The sequence below is a fragment of the Ascaphus truei genome, chromosome 1 (genome assembly GCF_040206685.1).
Source record: "Ascaphus truei isolate aAscTru1 chromosome 1, aAscTru1.hap1, whole genome shotgun sequence".
NCBI lineage: Eukaryota > Metazoa > Chordata > Amphibia > Anura > Ascaphidae > Ascaphus > Ascaphus truei.
This window is the reverse complement of record NC_134483.1, coordinates 418,943,664-418,957,903: the sequence shown is the minus strand read 5'-3', so window position 1 is coordinate 418,957,903 and position 14,240 is coordinate 418,943,664. Positions and strand designations below refer to the sequence as shown.

Genomic DNA, 14,240 nt, shown 5'->3' with positions numbered 1-14,240 from the left:
ACACATGAAACTATTGAAGTAAAAAAAAAAAATTTAAAAAAAAAAAAAGACTGAACTGCAGCTTTAATTTAGGTAAAATGCTCCTCCTACAAGTCAGCTAGTTTAAGAATTGAAAATAATGTCTCTGAACTGAAAAAGTCTCCATGGTATCAAAATGCTTTGGAGAGATTTTACACTTTTTGCCTAATCTCTTTTGTGAGAAGACTAACATGGGGTTGCCATATTTACGTTTTATAATACAGGACGCCGAAATCCAGTATGAAAGTGTGACGTCACGATGAGTGATGAATGGATTTGCAAAGGCTTCCAGCTGAATGGTATCTCCCGCTTGGCCGCTGTACTCTATGGTTTTTACCATCTCAGCTCTTGTCAGTGCGGGGAAAGAGGCGCACTGAACTAACAAGTTATTGCCTATAGGGGTGGGTGTCAGGGTATGATGATGACCAGGCAGTGTCCTAACTTTATTCTTTTAATAATTTAGTAAGGTGACATCGGAAAAGGTAACTATTACACTCAAGTAGAAATCTATTACTTTTTATGACTGATTTCATTACAGTAATATGCAGTTCAGGCATTTCACGTCCAGGCACTAAAATACGGGACAATTATGCGTCAGACCTTTCTGGAACAAGTCAATGAAATAAGGGAAAATCCTGTATATATGGGCTGTCTGGCAACCCTGGACTAAAATTATCTACAAGCACATTGTCAATCCAGTCCTTTCTAGCTTTATTGTTTTGTGTAATATAGTTATGCTGCCATCACCAAGAAAAAGGAGGAAATAATTTAAAGCCTATCAAACTTTTTTTTTAAATAAATAAATAATAAATGTTATTTGTGCATCTCAATCAGATTTATCTATCTGTTCAAGAACAAAAAAATCACCATGCGCTCCTGAGGGTGTTCCAGGTAAGGAGAAGTGACATGCAATTGTGAACCAGCAATACGGGTGAAGCAACAATAGAAAGAAAAAAATAATAAAATAAAATATACAACCAGTGCTCAATTGCAGCTCAACCTTCAGTGGATCTTCCTTGTTGATCCTTTACTAGTTGCAGTGTCGAGAAGTCAGGGAGCGCAGTACACCAGGGTGAACATAAAGGGAAAAAGCATAACACAGATGATAGTGCAACACTGTGTGGTGAAATGGTGATATGCCTATAACTAAAATGGGGACATGAAGAGTGAACAATAAAGAATTGCTACACGAATGGAAAGGATATCAAGTAAATTTAGTGAGCAAACATCATGGAGCACACAGATGCAGTGGGAACTTACAAGAGAGCCCCAAAATCAGGCAATAAGAATAGAGCACAGTCAGTGTCCGTTGTGGGAGGTGAGAAACCTGTGAGTGATGGAACTGCTGCAGGGGGTCAAGCTGCGCCGGCGATTCCTCCACTGCAAAACACCACAGAACGTCCGGGTTTGATTCTCCCACTCAGTCTTCCACTCCACGTGACAGCGTCACACTGCGGACACAACGGGCTTCTATTGGCACAGGAATCAGAGTGCGAGAATCAAACCCGGACGTTCTGTGGTGTTTTGCAGTGGAGGACTCGCCGGCGCAGCTTGACCCCCTGCAGCAGTTCCATCACTCACAGGTTTTTCACCTCCCACAACGGACACTGACTGTGCTCTATTGTTATTGCCTGATTTTGGGGCTCTCTTGTAAGTTCCCACTGCATCTGTGTGCTCCATGATGTTTGCTCACTAAATTTACTTGATATCCTTTCCATTCGTGTAGCAATTCTTTATTGTTCACTCTTCATGTCCCCATTTTAGTTATAGGTATATCACCATTTCACCACACAGTGTTGCACTATCATCTGTGTTATGCTTTTTCCCTTTATGTTCACCCTGGTGTACTGCGCTCCCTGACTTCTCGACACTGCCCCTTATCTATCTGTTGTAAACCCTCGTATCCTATTTGATGCATGTTTTTTTTTTTCATATTTAGGATAGCCATATGCCTCTCAGTATATTTTAATTCCCTCCATGCATTAGCCTCGATCACCTCTGTTTGGAGGCTATTCTACAAATCCACCATCCTTTTACATACTGTCCTCACCTCCATTTCCCCTGAGCCTGCCACCCTCCAGCTTCAGACCATGACCCTGTTATAGCATTTTCTCTGAAACCATTAATAGGGTTGAAACTTTCAACTTTCGCCCCCTCTCCTTTTTCTGCTGTACATATTAAGGTCCTTCAGTTTCTCCTTCAAGTGTGCGCTAGTTTTTCTTGACAAGCAAACAATTCTTAATGCATTGATATGAACATGGTGCACATCACCATACAAAGGAGTAAGAACATGTGCGCATTAGGGAAGAATAATGGCTTTTTAACATAAGCGGCTAATGATTTTAGGCGACAAAATGATTTTTTGATGTACTTAATTATCTAAAATTGTTTTCATAACATAATTTTTTTAATAGATGGTTTCCAGAACTGGTACACAGTACTCTAGGTGAGGTGACACCAACACTATATAAAGTGGCATCACCAAGGCCAGTTTAACCACTAGGCAAACTAGGCGGTTGCCTAGAGTGGCAAAGGCTGGTACTACTCTCACCAGCCTCAGGAGTCAGTACAACGAGCATGTGCAATCATTATCTAAAGTTAATTGTGTGGGGTGGGGGAGGGGGCGCGTAAGGCTGAAGGTTCACCTACAAGGGCGATTACTACCCTTCTATCGGCCCTGGGCATTACTACCTCTTTCTGCTGCGAATACCTCTCTCTCCCCATCCATCCGAACATCCTGCTGGCTATCCCCATTGCTTTGTTACATTGCATGACAACTTTAATAAGCAGTGTTCAATTGAAGATACTTTGCTGACGTCAAAGAAGTTTTGCAGGGCTTCTTTAATATGGCATCTGGCAAAAGAAAAATACTGTAGGGCACAGAAAAAATACACACAGTGAGCTTATCCACTCACACGAATACAGTAGACTTTAAAAGCAGGTGGCAATGCACCTAATTTTACTCACAACTTAAATGAGCATTTTCAATAATTTAATAGTATCCTTTGTGAGGCGATGCAGAGCACAATAGAAACGTTTTGAATCTCGACCTGACTCAGACGCTTGCAAAATAACCAACACATTAACTCTTCTGGTGCCGAAGTGGCTGCACCAAAGTGACACAGCTTCTCCGGCAAGTCGCGGTTATGTTATCGCTCCTCCGTGATCACAACGTTTCCGTGGTGACAAGAACAGAAGAGGAGGGTCCTCACGTTTATCGCTCGAAATGTGATAAAACAAGCAAAATAGGCACTCAAACGATGAAAGAAATATATTAATTAGCAAAATCAGATTTTTACATATATATACACACACACACATGCATACATATATATATATATATATATATATATATATATATATATATATATATATATATATATATAGTTATACATACACACACACACATCTAGGAAAAGGAAAAAAGAAAGAGAAGGTGCACCCTCCTAGTGTAATATTGCATGAACAATTTTATTAAAAAGATACAAATTTGCAATGGTTACTCACAAACAGAGATATAAAAAGCATGTATGAGTTTAATACTCAATCTCTGTCTCAGCTTTTTGGGTCCACACAGTCTCCCACGTGTTTCGTTGCATTTATGCAACTCCGTTAGAGGATAAAGTTGCTTTGGATCATCCCATATTTATATTAAAAAAAAAGGAGGTTGTGTGCTAAAGAAACATGTTGGATATATACATTAGGTACCCTGTCTCCAAAAGAGTTCAGTGAGTGCACTGACGTAAGTACCATCGTATAGACCTCTGCCAAGTCCTTCTCTCTCTGCATATAGGTGTCTCATCTTTGGAGGTTTGGGTTGAGCATTTATTGCTCCCTCCTTTGTTATGTACATATTCATTAGTAGAATATTATAACAACATTGTTCTACCATTGGATTTAATTATGGTAGCAATATGCAGATCATATATAGTAACAGCTATTGAATAGCTAAATATTGAAAACATTAGATGTCTTATTACATCATTACATGTCCCTATTAATGACATTACTTATTCAAATAAATCAGGGATATTATGAGCACATGTATTTCATTTATTCATACTGTATCATGGATTGTTTTTTCCTCACTCCGCTGTCCCTCTACTTTCTGGATACAGCGTGGTTTAACGATGTTGTCATTAACCTCTATTTTCTGTGTTCTGGCTCTGCACGCGTTGTCCAGATAGAGATAAATATGGGATATTACCAAATCAGAAAAATCTATTTATGCAGTCTACATATGGTATCATTAGAAGATATTGTATCCTGTCGGGAAATCTTCCTCTAGCAATCCCGTTTGATTCCCTAATTATTCACTATCAGAGCATTTTTTCCCCAGAGCATTAATTATGGTGTATATCACCATAATCGGTCTATATTATCTAGTCCGATATATTTACCAATAGATAAGCTTTTTACAATATTACCAGTTTAATGGATTGACAGTTCCTTTTCTATTTTATACTTAATATATTTAATATTTTTGAAATGTCTCATTATGTATACATATTGTACAAACTTTTTATAGGTTGTTATATGTACTATCTCATATGGTCTAGTGTTATAGCTTTAAACATCAAAAGTACCATGATGCATCACCATGCTAATTACCATCTAATCAATATCAGCTGGACTCTTTTTTTTTTTTTTTTAATATAAATATGGGATCATCCAAAGCAACCGTATCCTCTGACGAAATTGCATAAACGCAACGAAACACGTTAGGTTGAAATGATCTCCGTCATATGCTGAAGTGTTTCCACACTACGAACCGGACTTCTACCAAATACTCCAGTGAAGGGGGAATCCCAAGTTAGTGCCACAGAATGCTGGGGGCCGCATTGGCGCTTATATACAAAGGCACACCATATACAAGGAGTGTGATAACCTAGAGTATTTACTTAAATGGACTTACCTCTCTTCTTTTGTGAATGTCCCATTCTGATCGGCTTTAAATGTAAGGATTCTTAAAACTTAATTCCTCAAAAAATGTATGCTATTTTTGTGATATGTAATAAAGCATAGTGTATGTTTGCACATACTAACCATGCATATCAGTAATATATCTCAAGGTAGTGTAAATTAGCGCTATCTGCATACCTAGCGCTTGACTTCCTCTCTATCAGATGTAATGGCTTTGCGTTAACGCTGGCACGTTATTTAACAGTAGTGCTACTGAAAACAATGGTTAGAGAGATAACACAAGTGTTATTTAATGCATTGTTTGGGGGCGTTAAGTCAGGTTAACAACGTCTGCTAAATCTGTACTTCAGCTGAGTACAAAGAGAGGTTTTATTCCACAAAATCTTCAAGTGGCTGTATTGCCATATTTGTTCAAAAGGAGCGTTTAATCTATTTCTGCTCTACTAAAAGGCTTTTACAATGTCACTGCCTGTGCAATAAGCATTACACAGTTACGATACCAACTGGTTAACCTATCCATAAAGCAGCAGTCCAAGCTGCCATTTTTTCTCTCCTTTTAATATGTGCATTAATACAATCCATACAATGATAAGTAATTAACTAAGTTGCCGATCGATTGGCAAAGTTCGGCTCGGGGGTTCACTAAATGGATGTCAGTGCAGTAGAAGAGGACCAAAGATGCAAAGTTCTGTGTGGAAGATCATGTGACCAGACAGGCACTAGATACAATTGGTGCACTGCTAGAGAGAGGGCAGGGCTCAAAAGGGGGTGTGCCAGAGCCTGCTTCAGAAGAGGAAGGGGATGTGACTTTGGAAATGGTTGCTATAGAAACAAAAAATGCTTGTTACATTATAATACATTAAAAATGTAATTCACAGTGGTTAAAATACTACAATTACAGTATTTGCTCATAGTACAAAACTGATTTATTTTAAAAAAAAACACACACGTAGTATATTGCTTAGTCTGCAGCTTCAAGTGCCTTAATTTGTTCAAACTGATGTCCTAATAAGCGAGTAACCTTTCAGACATGTAATATTTAATTAAAAAAAGGGAACTGGATACCAGGGAAGACAGATGTGAATACAGATCAGTCAGACCTGGAGACGCAACAACTGTGACCTCTCTCTGTTATATTCTAGCACAGGGGTGCACAAACTTTTTGCCCTGTGGTCCCCTGCCTTCTCTCCCTCATTGCTCGTGCCCCCCCCTTACCTTGTCTCAAGCGTCAAATGATGCCGCGGGGTCATATGACATCATGCCACATGACTTCGCGGCGCCATTTGATGCTGCGTTGCCATGGCGATGCATTTCCCAAAGCCGTCTGAGTCAAGGGAACTTACAGAGGCCTCGCACAGTCCCCTGGCATTTACTTATAAAAAATCTCGCTCACACCTGTCCTAGCAGTAGGATACACGGTGCAGGGCAGTGGTCTTACTGACACCATGTAGGTATTTTCCTACTAATATCTCAGGTGCTTTACATTTAAACAAATGCAGCCATAGAAGGCTATAAATGTGCATTTGTTTCTGCTGTAGCTGGCTCGATGATAAACAAAAAAAATCTGGGAACAGAATGTTTCCGTATGTCAGGACATGCAGGCTTATTATGTATAGACACAAAGCAGACAACACTGTTTATCGAGTGTCTTACATTTAACACACATGGGTAGTCAAAGGGGTTTATGCCAGGTCAAACTCAGCTTTTTTTTACATTAAAATAAGGCACATACACAAAAAAGATAGCACTTGTACTACTTTTGGTCTAATTCATCACATTACTTGTCAGGTAAGTCTTCCTACCACTTCCTAGGTGGCACATGTACACATGGGTTAAAATGGAAAACACTAACGCATTGACAATTAGAGACTCCTGAAAAACATGTTTCTTTAAGCATTCATTTTAATGGAAAAGTGCATGTGCACCCCTTCATGCACAGACCCCCTACACGGTTATTATATTGCTTTCTCATGCCTGCCCCTTCCCAGGTAAGGGACTGCGTCTGATCCTTCATACCACGGCTCTACAACTGGTGGCCCGCAGGGCAAAAGGCATCCATGCATCTGGATGTGACTCTGGGACTCAGCTGTCCAAGCAACAAGTAGGCAGTTAGCAGGACCAAAGTGCAATTGTAAACACTAAAACACACGTGTAAGTAAAAGATACTACATATATAATTACAGATGTTATACATGTTTGCAAAATGGTTAAATATCATTTTCAACTTTAGGGTGTATCTAAAATGCCATTATAATAAGCTCGTGGCCTTAAATGTCTTCTGATCTGGTCGCCCAGCTTTATACAACATGTCTCATCTCGCCTGCGGACTGGAAACCTTCCCTGTGTACAGTAGGGCTGGCACCTTTGTAAGTACTGGATAGGCCATGGTCGGTTCCCCTTCATATTCCCCATCTCCTATCCTGCACATGTACAGTGCCTGTGCTGCCCCTTCTTCTGGGTGTCCCCTGTAAGCATGCTCATTCTTCACTTTGTCAGTAACATGGTGTTTATGCTGTGTAGGATAGTGACTAACCACGATCTCCACTGTAATTTCTAATCACTTGGGGAGATGATGCTGTTTACTTCGTACCCTCTCCTTGTGTAACCATGACCTCTCTCCTTATCCAGACTAGATCAGACCAGCCAGTGTAAGCATGTTCTTCCTTCCTTCCAGTGGCCGGGTGGTATAGAGACAGTGCAAGCATGCTCTCCCTCCTCCCCTCATGGCCCTCTGTAACCTATCCTGGGTGAGCATGGTCTACCCTTCCCTTCTATGGACTGGATCCTCTCCGGTGTAAGAATGTCCTATCTTCCTATTGATCGGATCCTATGTATTATGTGCATCCTCCCCAGACTCCACCTCCCACACACAGGATCAACCAGACCCCATTATTATACGCATGCTCTTGCATGCTTCCCTTTGTATTACTTTGTGCATGTGTCCTACCTTCCTCTTCTCGGCACTGGCTCCTATTAGGTCTTATCTCCTTTTGTATCTGTGGACTGGACCTTATCCTTGGCAAGCATGCTCTCCCTTACAGGAAAGTATCCGTGTTACTAAATGCATGGGACACTCAGCCAGGCAATGCAGACATAAAGCACCCACCTTCCACCATCTCCTCCACGTTTTCATCATCGCTGTCCATGGCGTCCTCCAAGATTACCAGACAGCAAGTGCGTGACTCCCAGCTCTGCCTCTCCCTCCCTCCTCCTGAGTGTGCTCTCTCCGTGCAGAGCTGTCTCTCTCACCCACTCTGCCTCCCCCTCCCTCCTGAGTGTGCTCTCTCCGTGCAGAGCTGTCTCTCTCACCCACTCTGCCTCCCCCTCCCTCCTGAGTGTGCTCTCCGTGCAGAGCTGTCTCTCACCCACTCTCCTAGGACGCTGTCTCCCCCTAGAGTGATAGTCACTGATGTTCAGCCGTTCTCCCTCCTCCCAGTCTAGATGTCTCTCTGCTGTGACTTTCCTCGTCTGTGTAATGTCTCCTCTGTTCTTGTGTGAGAGCTTTGAGCAGCTGATGCACTGACATCACCCAGTTTTCTTGCCCCCTGTTTGCTTCCTCTCTCCTGCTAAATCACTTCCCAGAAACCTGGCATACTAAAAAGAATAATCTATATAACACATCAGTGCCTCCTCCCCAAGGAAAAGAAGTGAGGTATCTGAGCAATGACAACATGGTGAGCAGGCTATGCCAGCTTGTCTGTGCTGGGTGAATGAATACATGTAAAACATTATTGATACATCTTGCATGTAACTCTTATTAATCCATGGAGTTATACAATATTGCAACTTTATCTGACATCTCCCACACCTTAAATTTACACAGGAATTAAAAAAAAAAAAAACTCATTTGCCCTGGTATCTGTGTGTGTGTGTGTGTGTGTGTGTGTGTGTGTGTGTGTGTGTGTGTGTGTGTGTGTGTGTGTGTGTGTGTGTGTGTGTGTGTGTGTGGTTGAGTTATAGTAGTAGTGTAATAATAACAGTATGGCAAGGAGCAGCATTAAAAAAAACACACAGATTTTAAGTAAATACAAAATAAATTGCTTACAGAGGTGTCAGATGGACAAAAAAAGCACAAATGAGGGCACTCAGCATAAAAAGTGAAAGGTAAACATTTGTTGTGTTCAAGTTTAAAAACTTTTGTTGAGAGGCAACAGCAACAAAAAAATGTAACTCACAAGCAATATCAAAGATAACATCTCTAGGCTTGATCATGTGACACATTTTGGCTTACTTTCACATTTACCATCTGCACATAAAACGTCTCAGTTTTAATTTGAAAATTCAACACAGATATTAAAGAGAGTGTCTATAGTAATCTTCCTAATGAAACAGTAACATTAATATAAACCAATTTTGTCAATGGAACCCAGTGGTGATTAAATACCAGGAGGTTCAGATAGCTAATAACGATAGCAACCTTTACAACTCAAATTGTATCCAATATCCAACCAGCTGAAAAAAGACCTAGAGAACCGGAATACCATTTCTTGGATGGCCAATATCACTACTGTCAAGATGATTTATCTGGAATGGTAAAAGTCATGGGGTTTGTAAGGCTGTGCTGTATAGGTATACATTAAAAAGGGTGTGGGGTGGGGGTGGCTTTCCATCATCTTTAAAAAATAACCTACTATAACCTAGGCCAACTACTAGCATACCATTTATCTCCAAACGCTAAAAGATAGGTAGACATTGAAAATACAGAATCCCAACCGGTGGAAATTCAACACGCTCCCATGGGTTAAACATAAATAAATACTATACCTTTTAATATGATTATATTTCCATCATGTTCTCACCTTTTTGGTGTAGCCTATGGGATTTCATAAAATTAAAATACTACCTAATGTTCTTCTTCTTTTTTCTATTTTCCATCTTTTCTCCAGTTCTGTTTTGTCACCAGGGTTTAGTCAAAGTGTTGGTACAGTACTTGGGCACTAGAAATAACTAATAAGTTTGATAATTAAAATGTTACCAGAGTCTGAGTTACTAGGGTATGTGGTAGCACTAAATACCTAACAAAGGGTTAAATGTCTCAAAGGGCATTTGGGGCATGTAACCCTTTGTTAGGTATATAATGCTACCACATACCCTAGTAACTCAGACTCTGATAACATTTTAATTGCCGCATTTATTCGTTATACTGCGGTTTTGTGTTTAAATTGCTCACCTTATTTTATATATCAACAATTAACATAATAAGTTTTATTTCACTCTATTTACATCTCCTACAACAAGGGGTATTGACTGCTCACCTTCTCTGGGATCCTTTTTTTCATGTGTAATTTCTATCGTTTATCCCAGGCAGCACCTTACCTATACTCAATAACCAGGTATTAATATTATTGCACTAGCTGAGCAAGGCTTTCCCCCCTTCCTTCCCCCCAGGTTTAATTAGACTGACAAGACTTATGGAAATCGGCTTCTGTGATGAAAGAGGCAACCAGGCTCCTTCACAATAAAGGCCAAGCCCACCTGTTGCCTCTGGCTCTCAATAAGGCTACCCTTGTGTAAGCTTTAAATACCTACTTTGTGTAATGGGCAACTGCATTGTATTTGTTACTATTGTATGTACATGGTAAGTGCATTACTTTGGGCATTATGTTATGTTGGGAGAAGGTCAGCTGCCTGTCGAGGGCACTCGCCCCTTCAGAACTGGAGTATTGTGCTACACTGGACGCTTGGTGCCAAGCTCTGCTGGGACCCCCGGTCTCTGTCCAGCGATGTGCTGGATAGCACTAGCTTTGTCGGCGCTCCCGATTGGTCTGTTTGTTTCCCACTGTCACGGTAGACACGACTTTTACAGGGATCGCAAGCACCAGGCAGAACGAGAGAGTTAAATAAAGGAAAATGTATTCTGGCCAAAGGCAACAGGGAACATACAATATAGGCACATGGCAATAACCCACCAGAAACACAGGTCACAGGGAACTCCATTGATCGCTAGGTGCAGGCTGCTGCCTGTGACGATGAGGAGGTAACCAGGTTTTTAATAAAGGTCAAGCCCTGTTTTGGTTACCTCTGATCCGAGTATTAGGGTTCAAGAGTGTAAGCTCTACATAATGTGTAAATGTGCGACAATAAAGATTTTTGGTGTTTATGCAGGGATGCCAGCGAGCAGGGATTGCTAGGGCATGAGTATCAAGGGGGGGTTTGCAGAGAAATTGTTGTCAGACTGTGCCTAGGTAGTTGGGGTCCGGAGTTGTGGGTTCCACTAAAAATTTACCCGAGAATCATGCTTGATTCTCGAATACATGTAGGCAATTTGTCCCGGCAATATCTCCCTTTGAAAATGCATGCGCGACTCACCGCTAGGGTTCCCTGCTTCAGCATAGCCCAGAAAGGTAAATGGGGCAAAGGGATGCAAAGTGTCACTAACTATGAGGGGTCCCTAGGTTAAGGGGGATACCCAGTTAATGCCCAGGTAGCCCAGAACCTGCATTGGGGTTCATGGGCACTCCAACCATAGGTATAAGGTTGTGAGGGGGCTCTTAGAGTCCAGTCCAAGTCTCTTAGGCTGAGTCCATGGTGACTAAGCCCGTGCGGAGGCGCGCTGAGGCTGAGGGAAAGCGGGTGCTTTCCCTGGCCTTGGTTAGCGCGCCGTCGGGGGGCGGGCCTGTGACGTCAAGAAGCTGGTTCGCCCTCATTGGGCGAACCGCTCACGTGACCGGCCCTGCGCTCCCATGAGCGCGAAAATGTAAATTTTTCATAAGATACACGCTTCCGCACGTTTGCGGAAGCGTATGCGAGCCCCTGCTAAAGCCGCTCTCATTGCGGCTGCAGGGGCTCACTGCCGAGCGTAAGCGCGCCTCAGCACGGGTCAGCGCCTAAGCGCTGACCATGCCCGAGGCCTTAGATAGTGTGTGGGGAATAAAGCCTAGTAGAAAATAAAGTGCAGCTAAAATTACTAACTGTAATGTTGGATTTGAATGGACTATCACAACCTGCAACATATCTTCACTACTCCAAGACCAGCAGCTTACTGGCTGAAAAACGACTGATCATTCTTCTCATTTTCTCACTGAAAATATTTCCCTAATTCCAATGCAAGCCAGCGGATGTTTTTCCAAATCTTCTTCATTTGCTTCCAAAATGTCCCTGAAGGGACTTGTATGTGATGGTCAGTAAGACTCCAGTATGGCTACTAGAAGTTATACTCCAAAATATAATACAACTGCATATCTGAGATCTTGTCGGTTATAACACAGCGTATGTGGTTTATCCCTGAATATAGAATTTGTGGAAAACTGGATTGCTGATGAGCAGCGTGACTTTATTGCTCTTCTGATGTCACCTTGTTAGTGAGTCATATTTGCAGCAACAATACAAAGACATTCAAGTCAACTTCTTTCTTCCATATGCACTCTGATCTGAAGGCCTTTGCAATGCCTTGCTGGCCACCATGGCAGTGTAACGCGTAGCTCACCACAAACAAAGCGCGACCACGGTGCTGAGGCAGCGAAATGAGTAACGCTGACCCACAGCCACGCGGGCGCGCCTAGAGTGTAGAGTAGTCGTTCAGGCCAGGTCATGTTTACGGATAGTAGAATAGTAATGGTACTTGCCAGGTTCAGCATTGGAGAGTTGCAGATCGTCGGTGTGCGTAGCCAGGTTCAGGAGTGGAGAGTTGCAGATCGTCGGTGTGCGTAGCCAGGTTCAGGATTGGAGAGTTGCAGATTGTCGGTGTGCGTAGCTAGGTTCAGGATTGGAGAGTTGCAGATCGTCGGTGTGCGTAGCCAGGTTCAGGATTGGAGAGTTGCAGATCGTCGGTGTGCGTAGCCAGGTTCAGGATTGGAGAGTTGCAGATCGTCGGTGTGCGTAGCCAGGTTCAGGAGTGGAGAGTTGCAGATTGTCGGTGTGCGTAGCCAGGTTCAGGAGAGGAGAGTTGCGGATCGTCGGTGTGCGTAGCCAGGTTCAGGAGAGGAGAGTTGCAGATTGTCGGTGTGCGTAGCCAGGTTCAGGAGAGGAGAGTTGCGGATCGTCGGTGTGCGTAGCCAGGTTCAGGATTGGAGAGTTGCGGATCGTCGGTGTGCGTAGCCAGGTTCAGGAGTGGAGAGTTGCAGATCGTCGGTGTGCGTAGCCAGGTTCAGGATTGGAGAGTTGCGGATCGTCGGTGTGCGTAGCCAGGTTCAGGATTGGAGAGTTGCAGATCGTCGGTGTGCGTAGCCAGGTTCAGGAGTGGAGAGTTGCAGATCGTCGGTGTGCGTAGCCAGGTTCAGGAGTGGAGAGTTGCAGATTGTCGGTGTGCGTAGCCAGGTTCAGGATTGGAGAGTTGCAGATTGTCGGTGTGCGTAGCCAGGTTCAGGAGTGGAGAGTTGCGGATCGTCGGTGTGCGTAGCCAGGTTCAGGATTGGAGAGTTGCGGATCGTCGGTGTGCGTAGCCAGGTTCAGGAGTGGAGAGTTGCGGATCGTCGGTGTGCGTAGCCAGGTTCAGGATTGGGGAGTTGCGGATCGTCGGTGTGCGTAGCCAGGTTCAGGATTGGAGAGTTGCAGATCGTCGGTGTGCGTAGCCAGGTTCAGGAGAGGAGAGTTGCGGATCGTCAGTGTGCGTAGCCAGGTTCAGGAGTGGAGAGTTGCGGATCGTCGGTGTGCGTAGCCAGGTTCAGGATTGGGGAGTTGCGGATCGTCGGTGTGCGTAGCCAGGTTCAGGAGTGGAGAGTTGCAGATCGTCGGTGTGCGTAGCCAGGTTCAGGAGTGGAGAGTTGCAGATCGTCGGTGTGCGTAGCCAGGTTCAGGAGAGGAGAGTTGCAGATCGTCGGTGTGCGTAGCCAGGTTCAGGAGTGGAGAGTTGCAGATCGTCGGTGTGCGTAGCCAGGTTCAGGATTGGAGAGTTGCGGATCGTCGGTGTGCGTAGCCAGGTTCAGGAGAGGAGAGTTGCAGATCGTCGGTGTGCGTAGCCAGGTTCAGGAGAGGAGAGTTGCAGATCGTCGGTGTGCGTAGCCAGGTTCAGGAGTGGAGAGTTGCAGATCGTCGGTGTGCGTAGCCAGGTTCAGGAGTGGAGAGTTGCAGATTGTCGGTGTGCGTAGCCAGGTTCAGGATTGGAGAGTTGCAGATCGTCGGTGTGCGTAGCCAGGTTCAGGATTGGAGAGTTGCGGATCGTCGGTGTGCGTAGCCAGGTTCAGGATTGGAGAGTTGCGGATCGTCGGTGTGCGTAGCCAGGTTCAGGATTGGAGAGTTGCGGATCGTCGGTGTGCGTAGCCAGGTTCAGGAGTGGAGAGTTGCGGATCGTCGGTGTGCGTAGCCAGGTTCAGGAGTGGAGAGTTGCAGATTGTCGGTGTGCGTAGCCAGGTTCAGGATTG

General features: G+C 43.7%; 1 protein-coding gene across 6 annotated transcripts in view; it reads right to left on the bottom strand.

Moving 5' to 3' along the window:
* Positions 1–8,499, bottom strand: part of SETD7 (SET domain containing 7, histone lysine methyltransferase) — a 32,304-nt gene extending 23,805 nt beyond the window's left edge. The window contains exons 1-2 of one of the 6 annotated variants that reach the window (XM_075615039.1): positions 8,048–8,499; positions 2,729–2,871 (exon numbers count right to left, since the gene is read on the bottom strand). In XM_075615039.1, the coding sequence (XP_075471154.1) occupies positions 2,729–2,746 (18 nt within the window). In that variant the 5' untranslated portion in view covers positions 2,747–2,871; positions 8,048–8,499. Of the gene's footprint in view, positions 1–2,709; positions 2,872–7,474; positions 7,886–8,047 lie in introns of those variants that run through there. The other 5 variants (XM_075615030.1, XM_075615012.1, XM_075615021.1 and 2 more) reach the window with 5 other exon arrangements.
* Between the last annotated feature and the right edge of the window lie 5,741 nt (positions 8,500–14,240).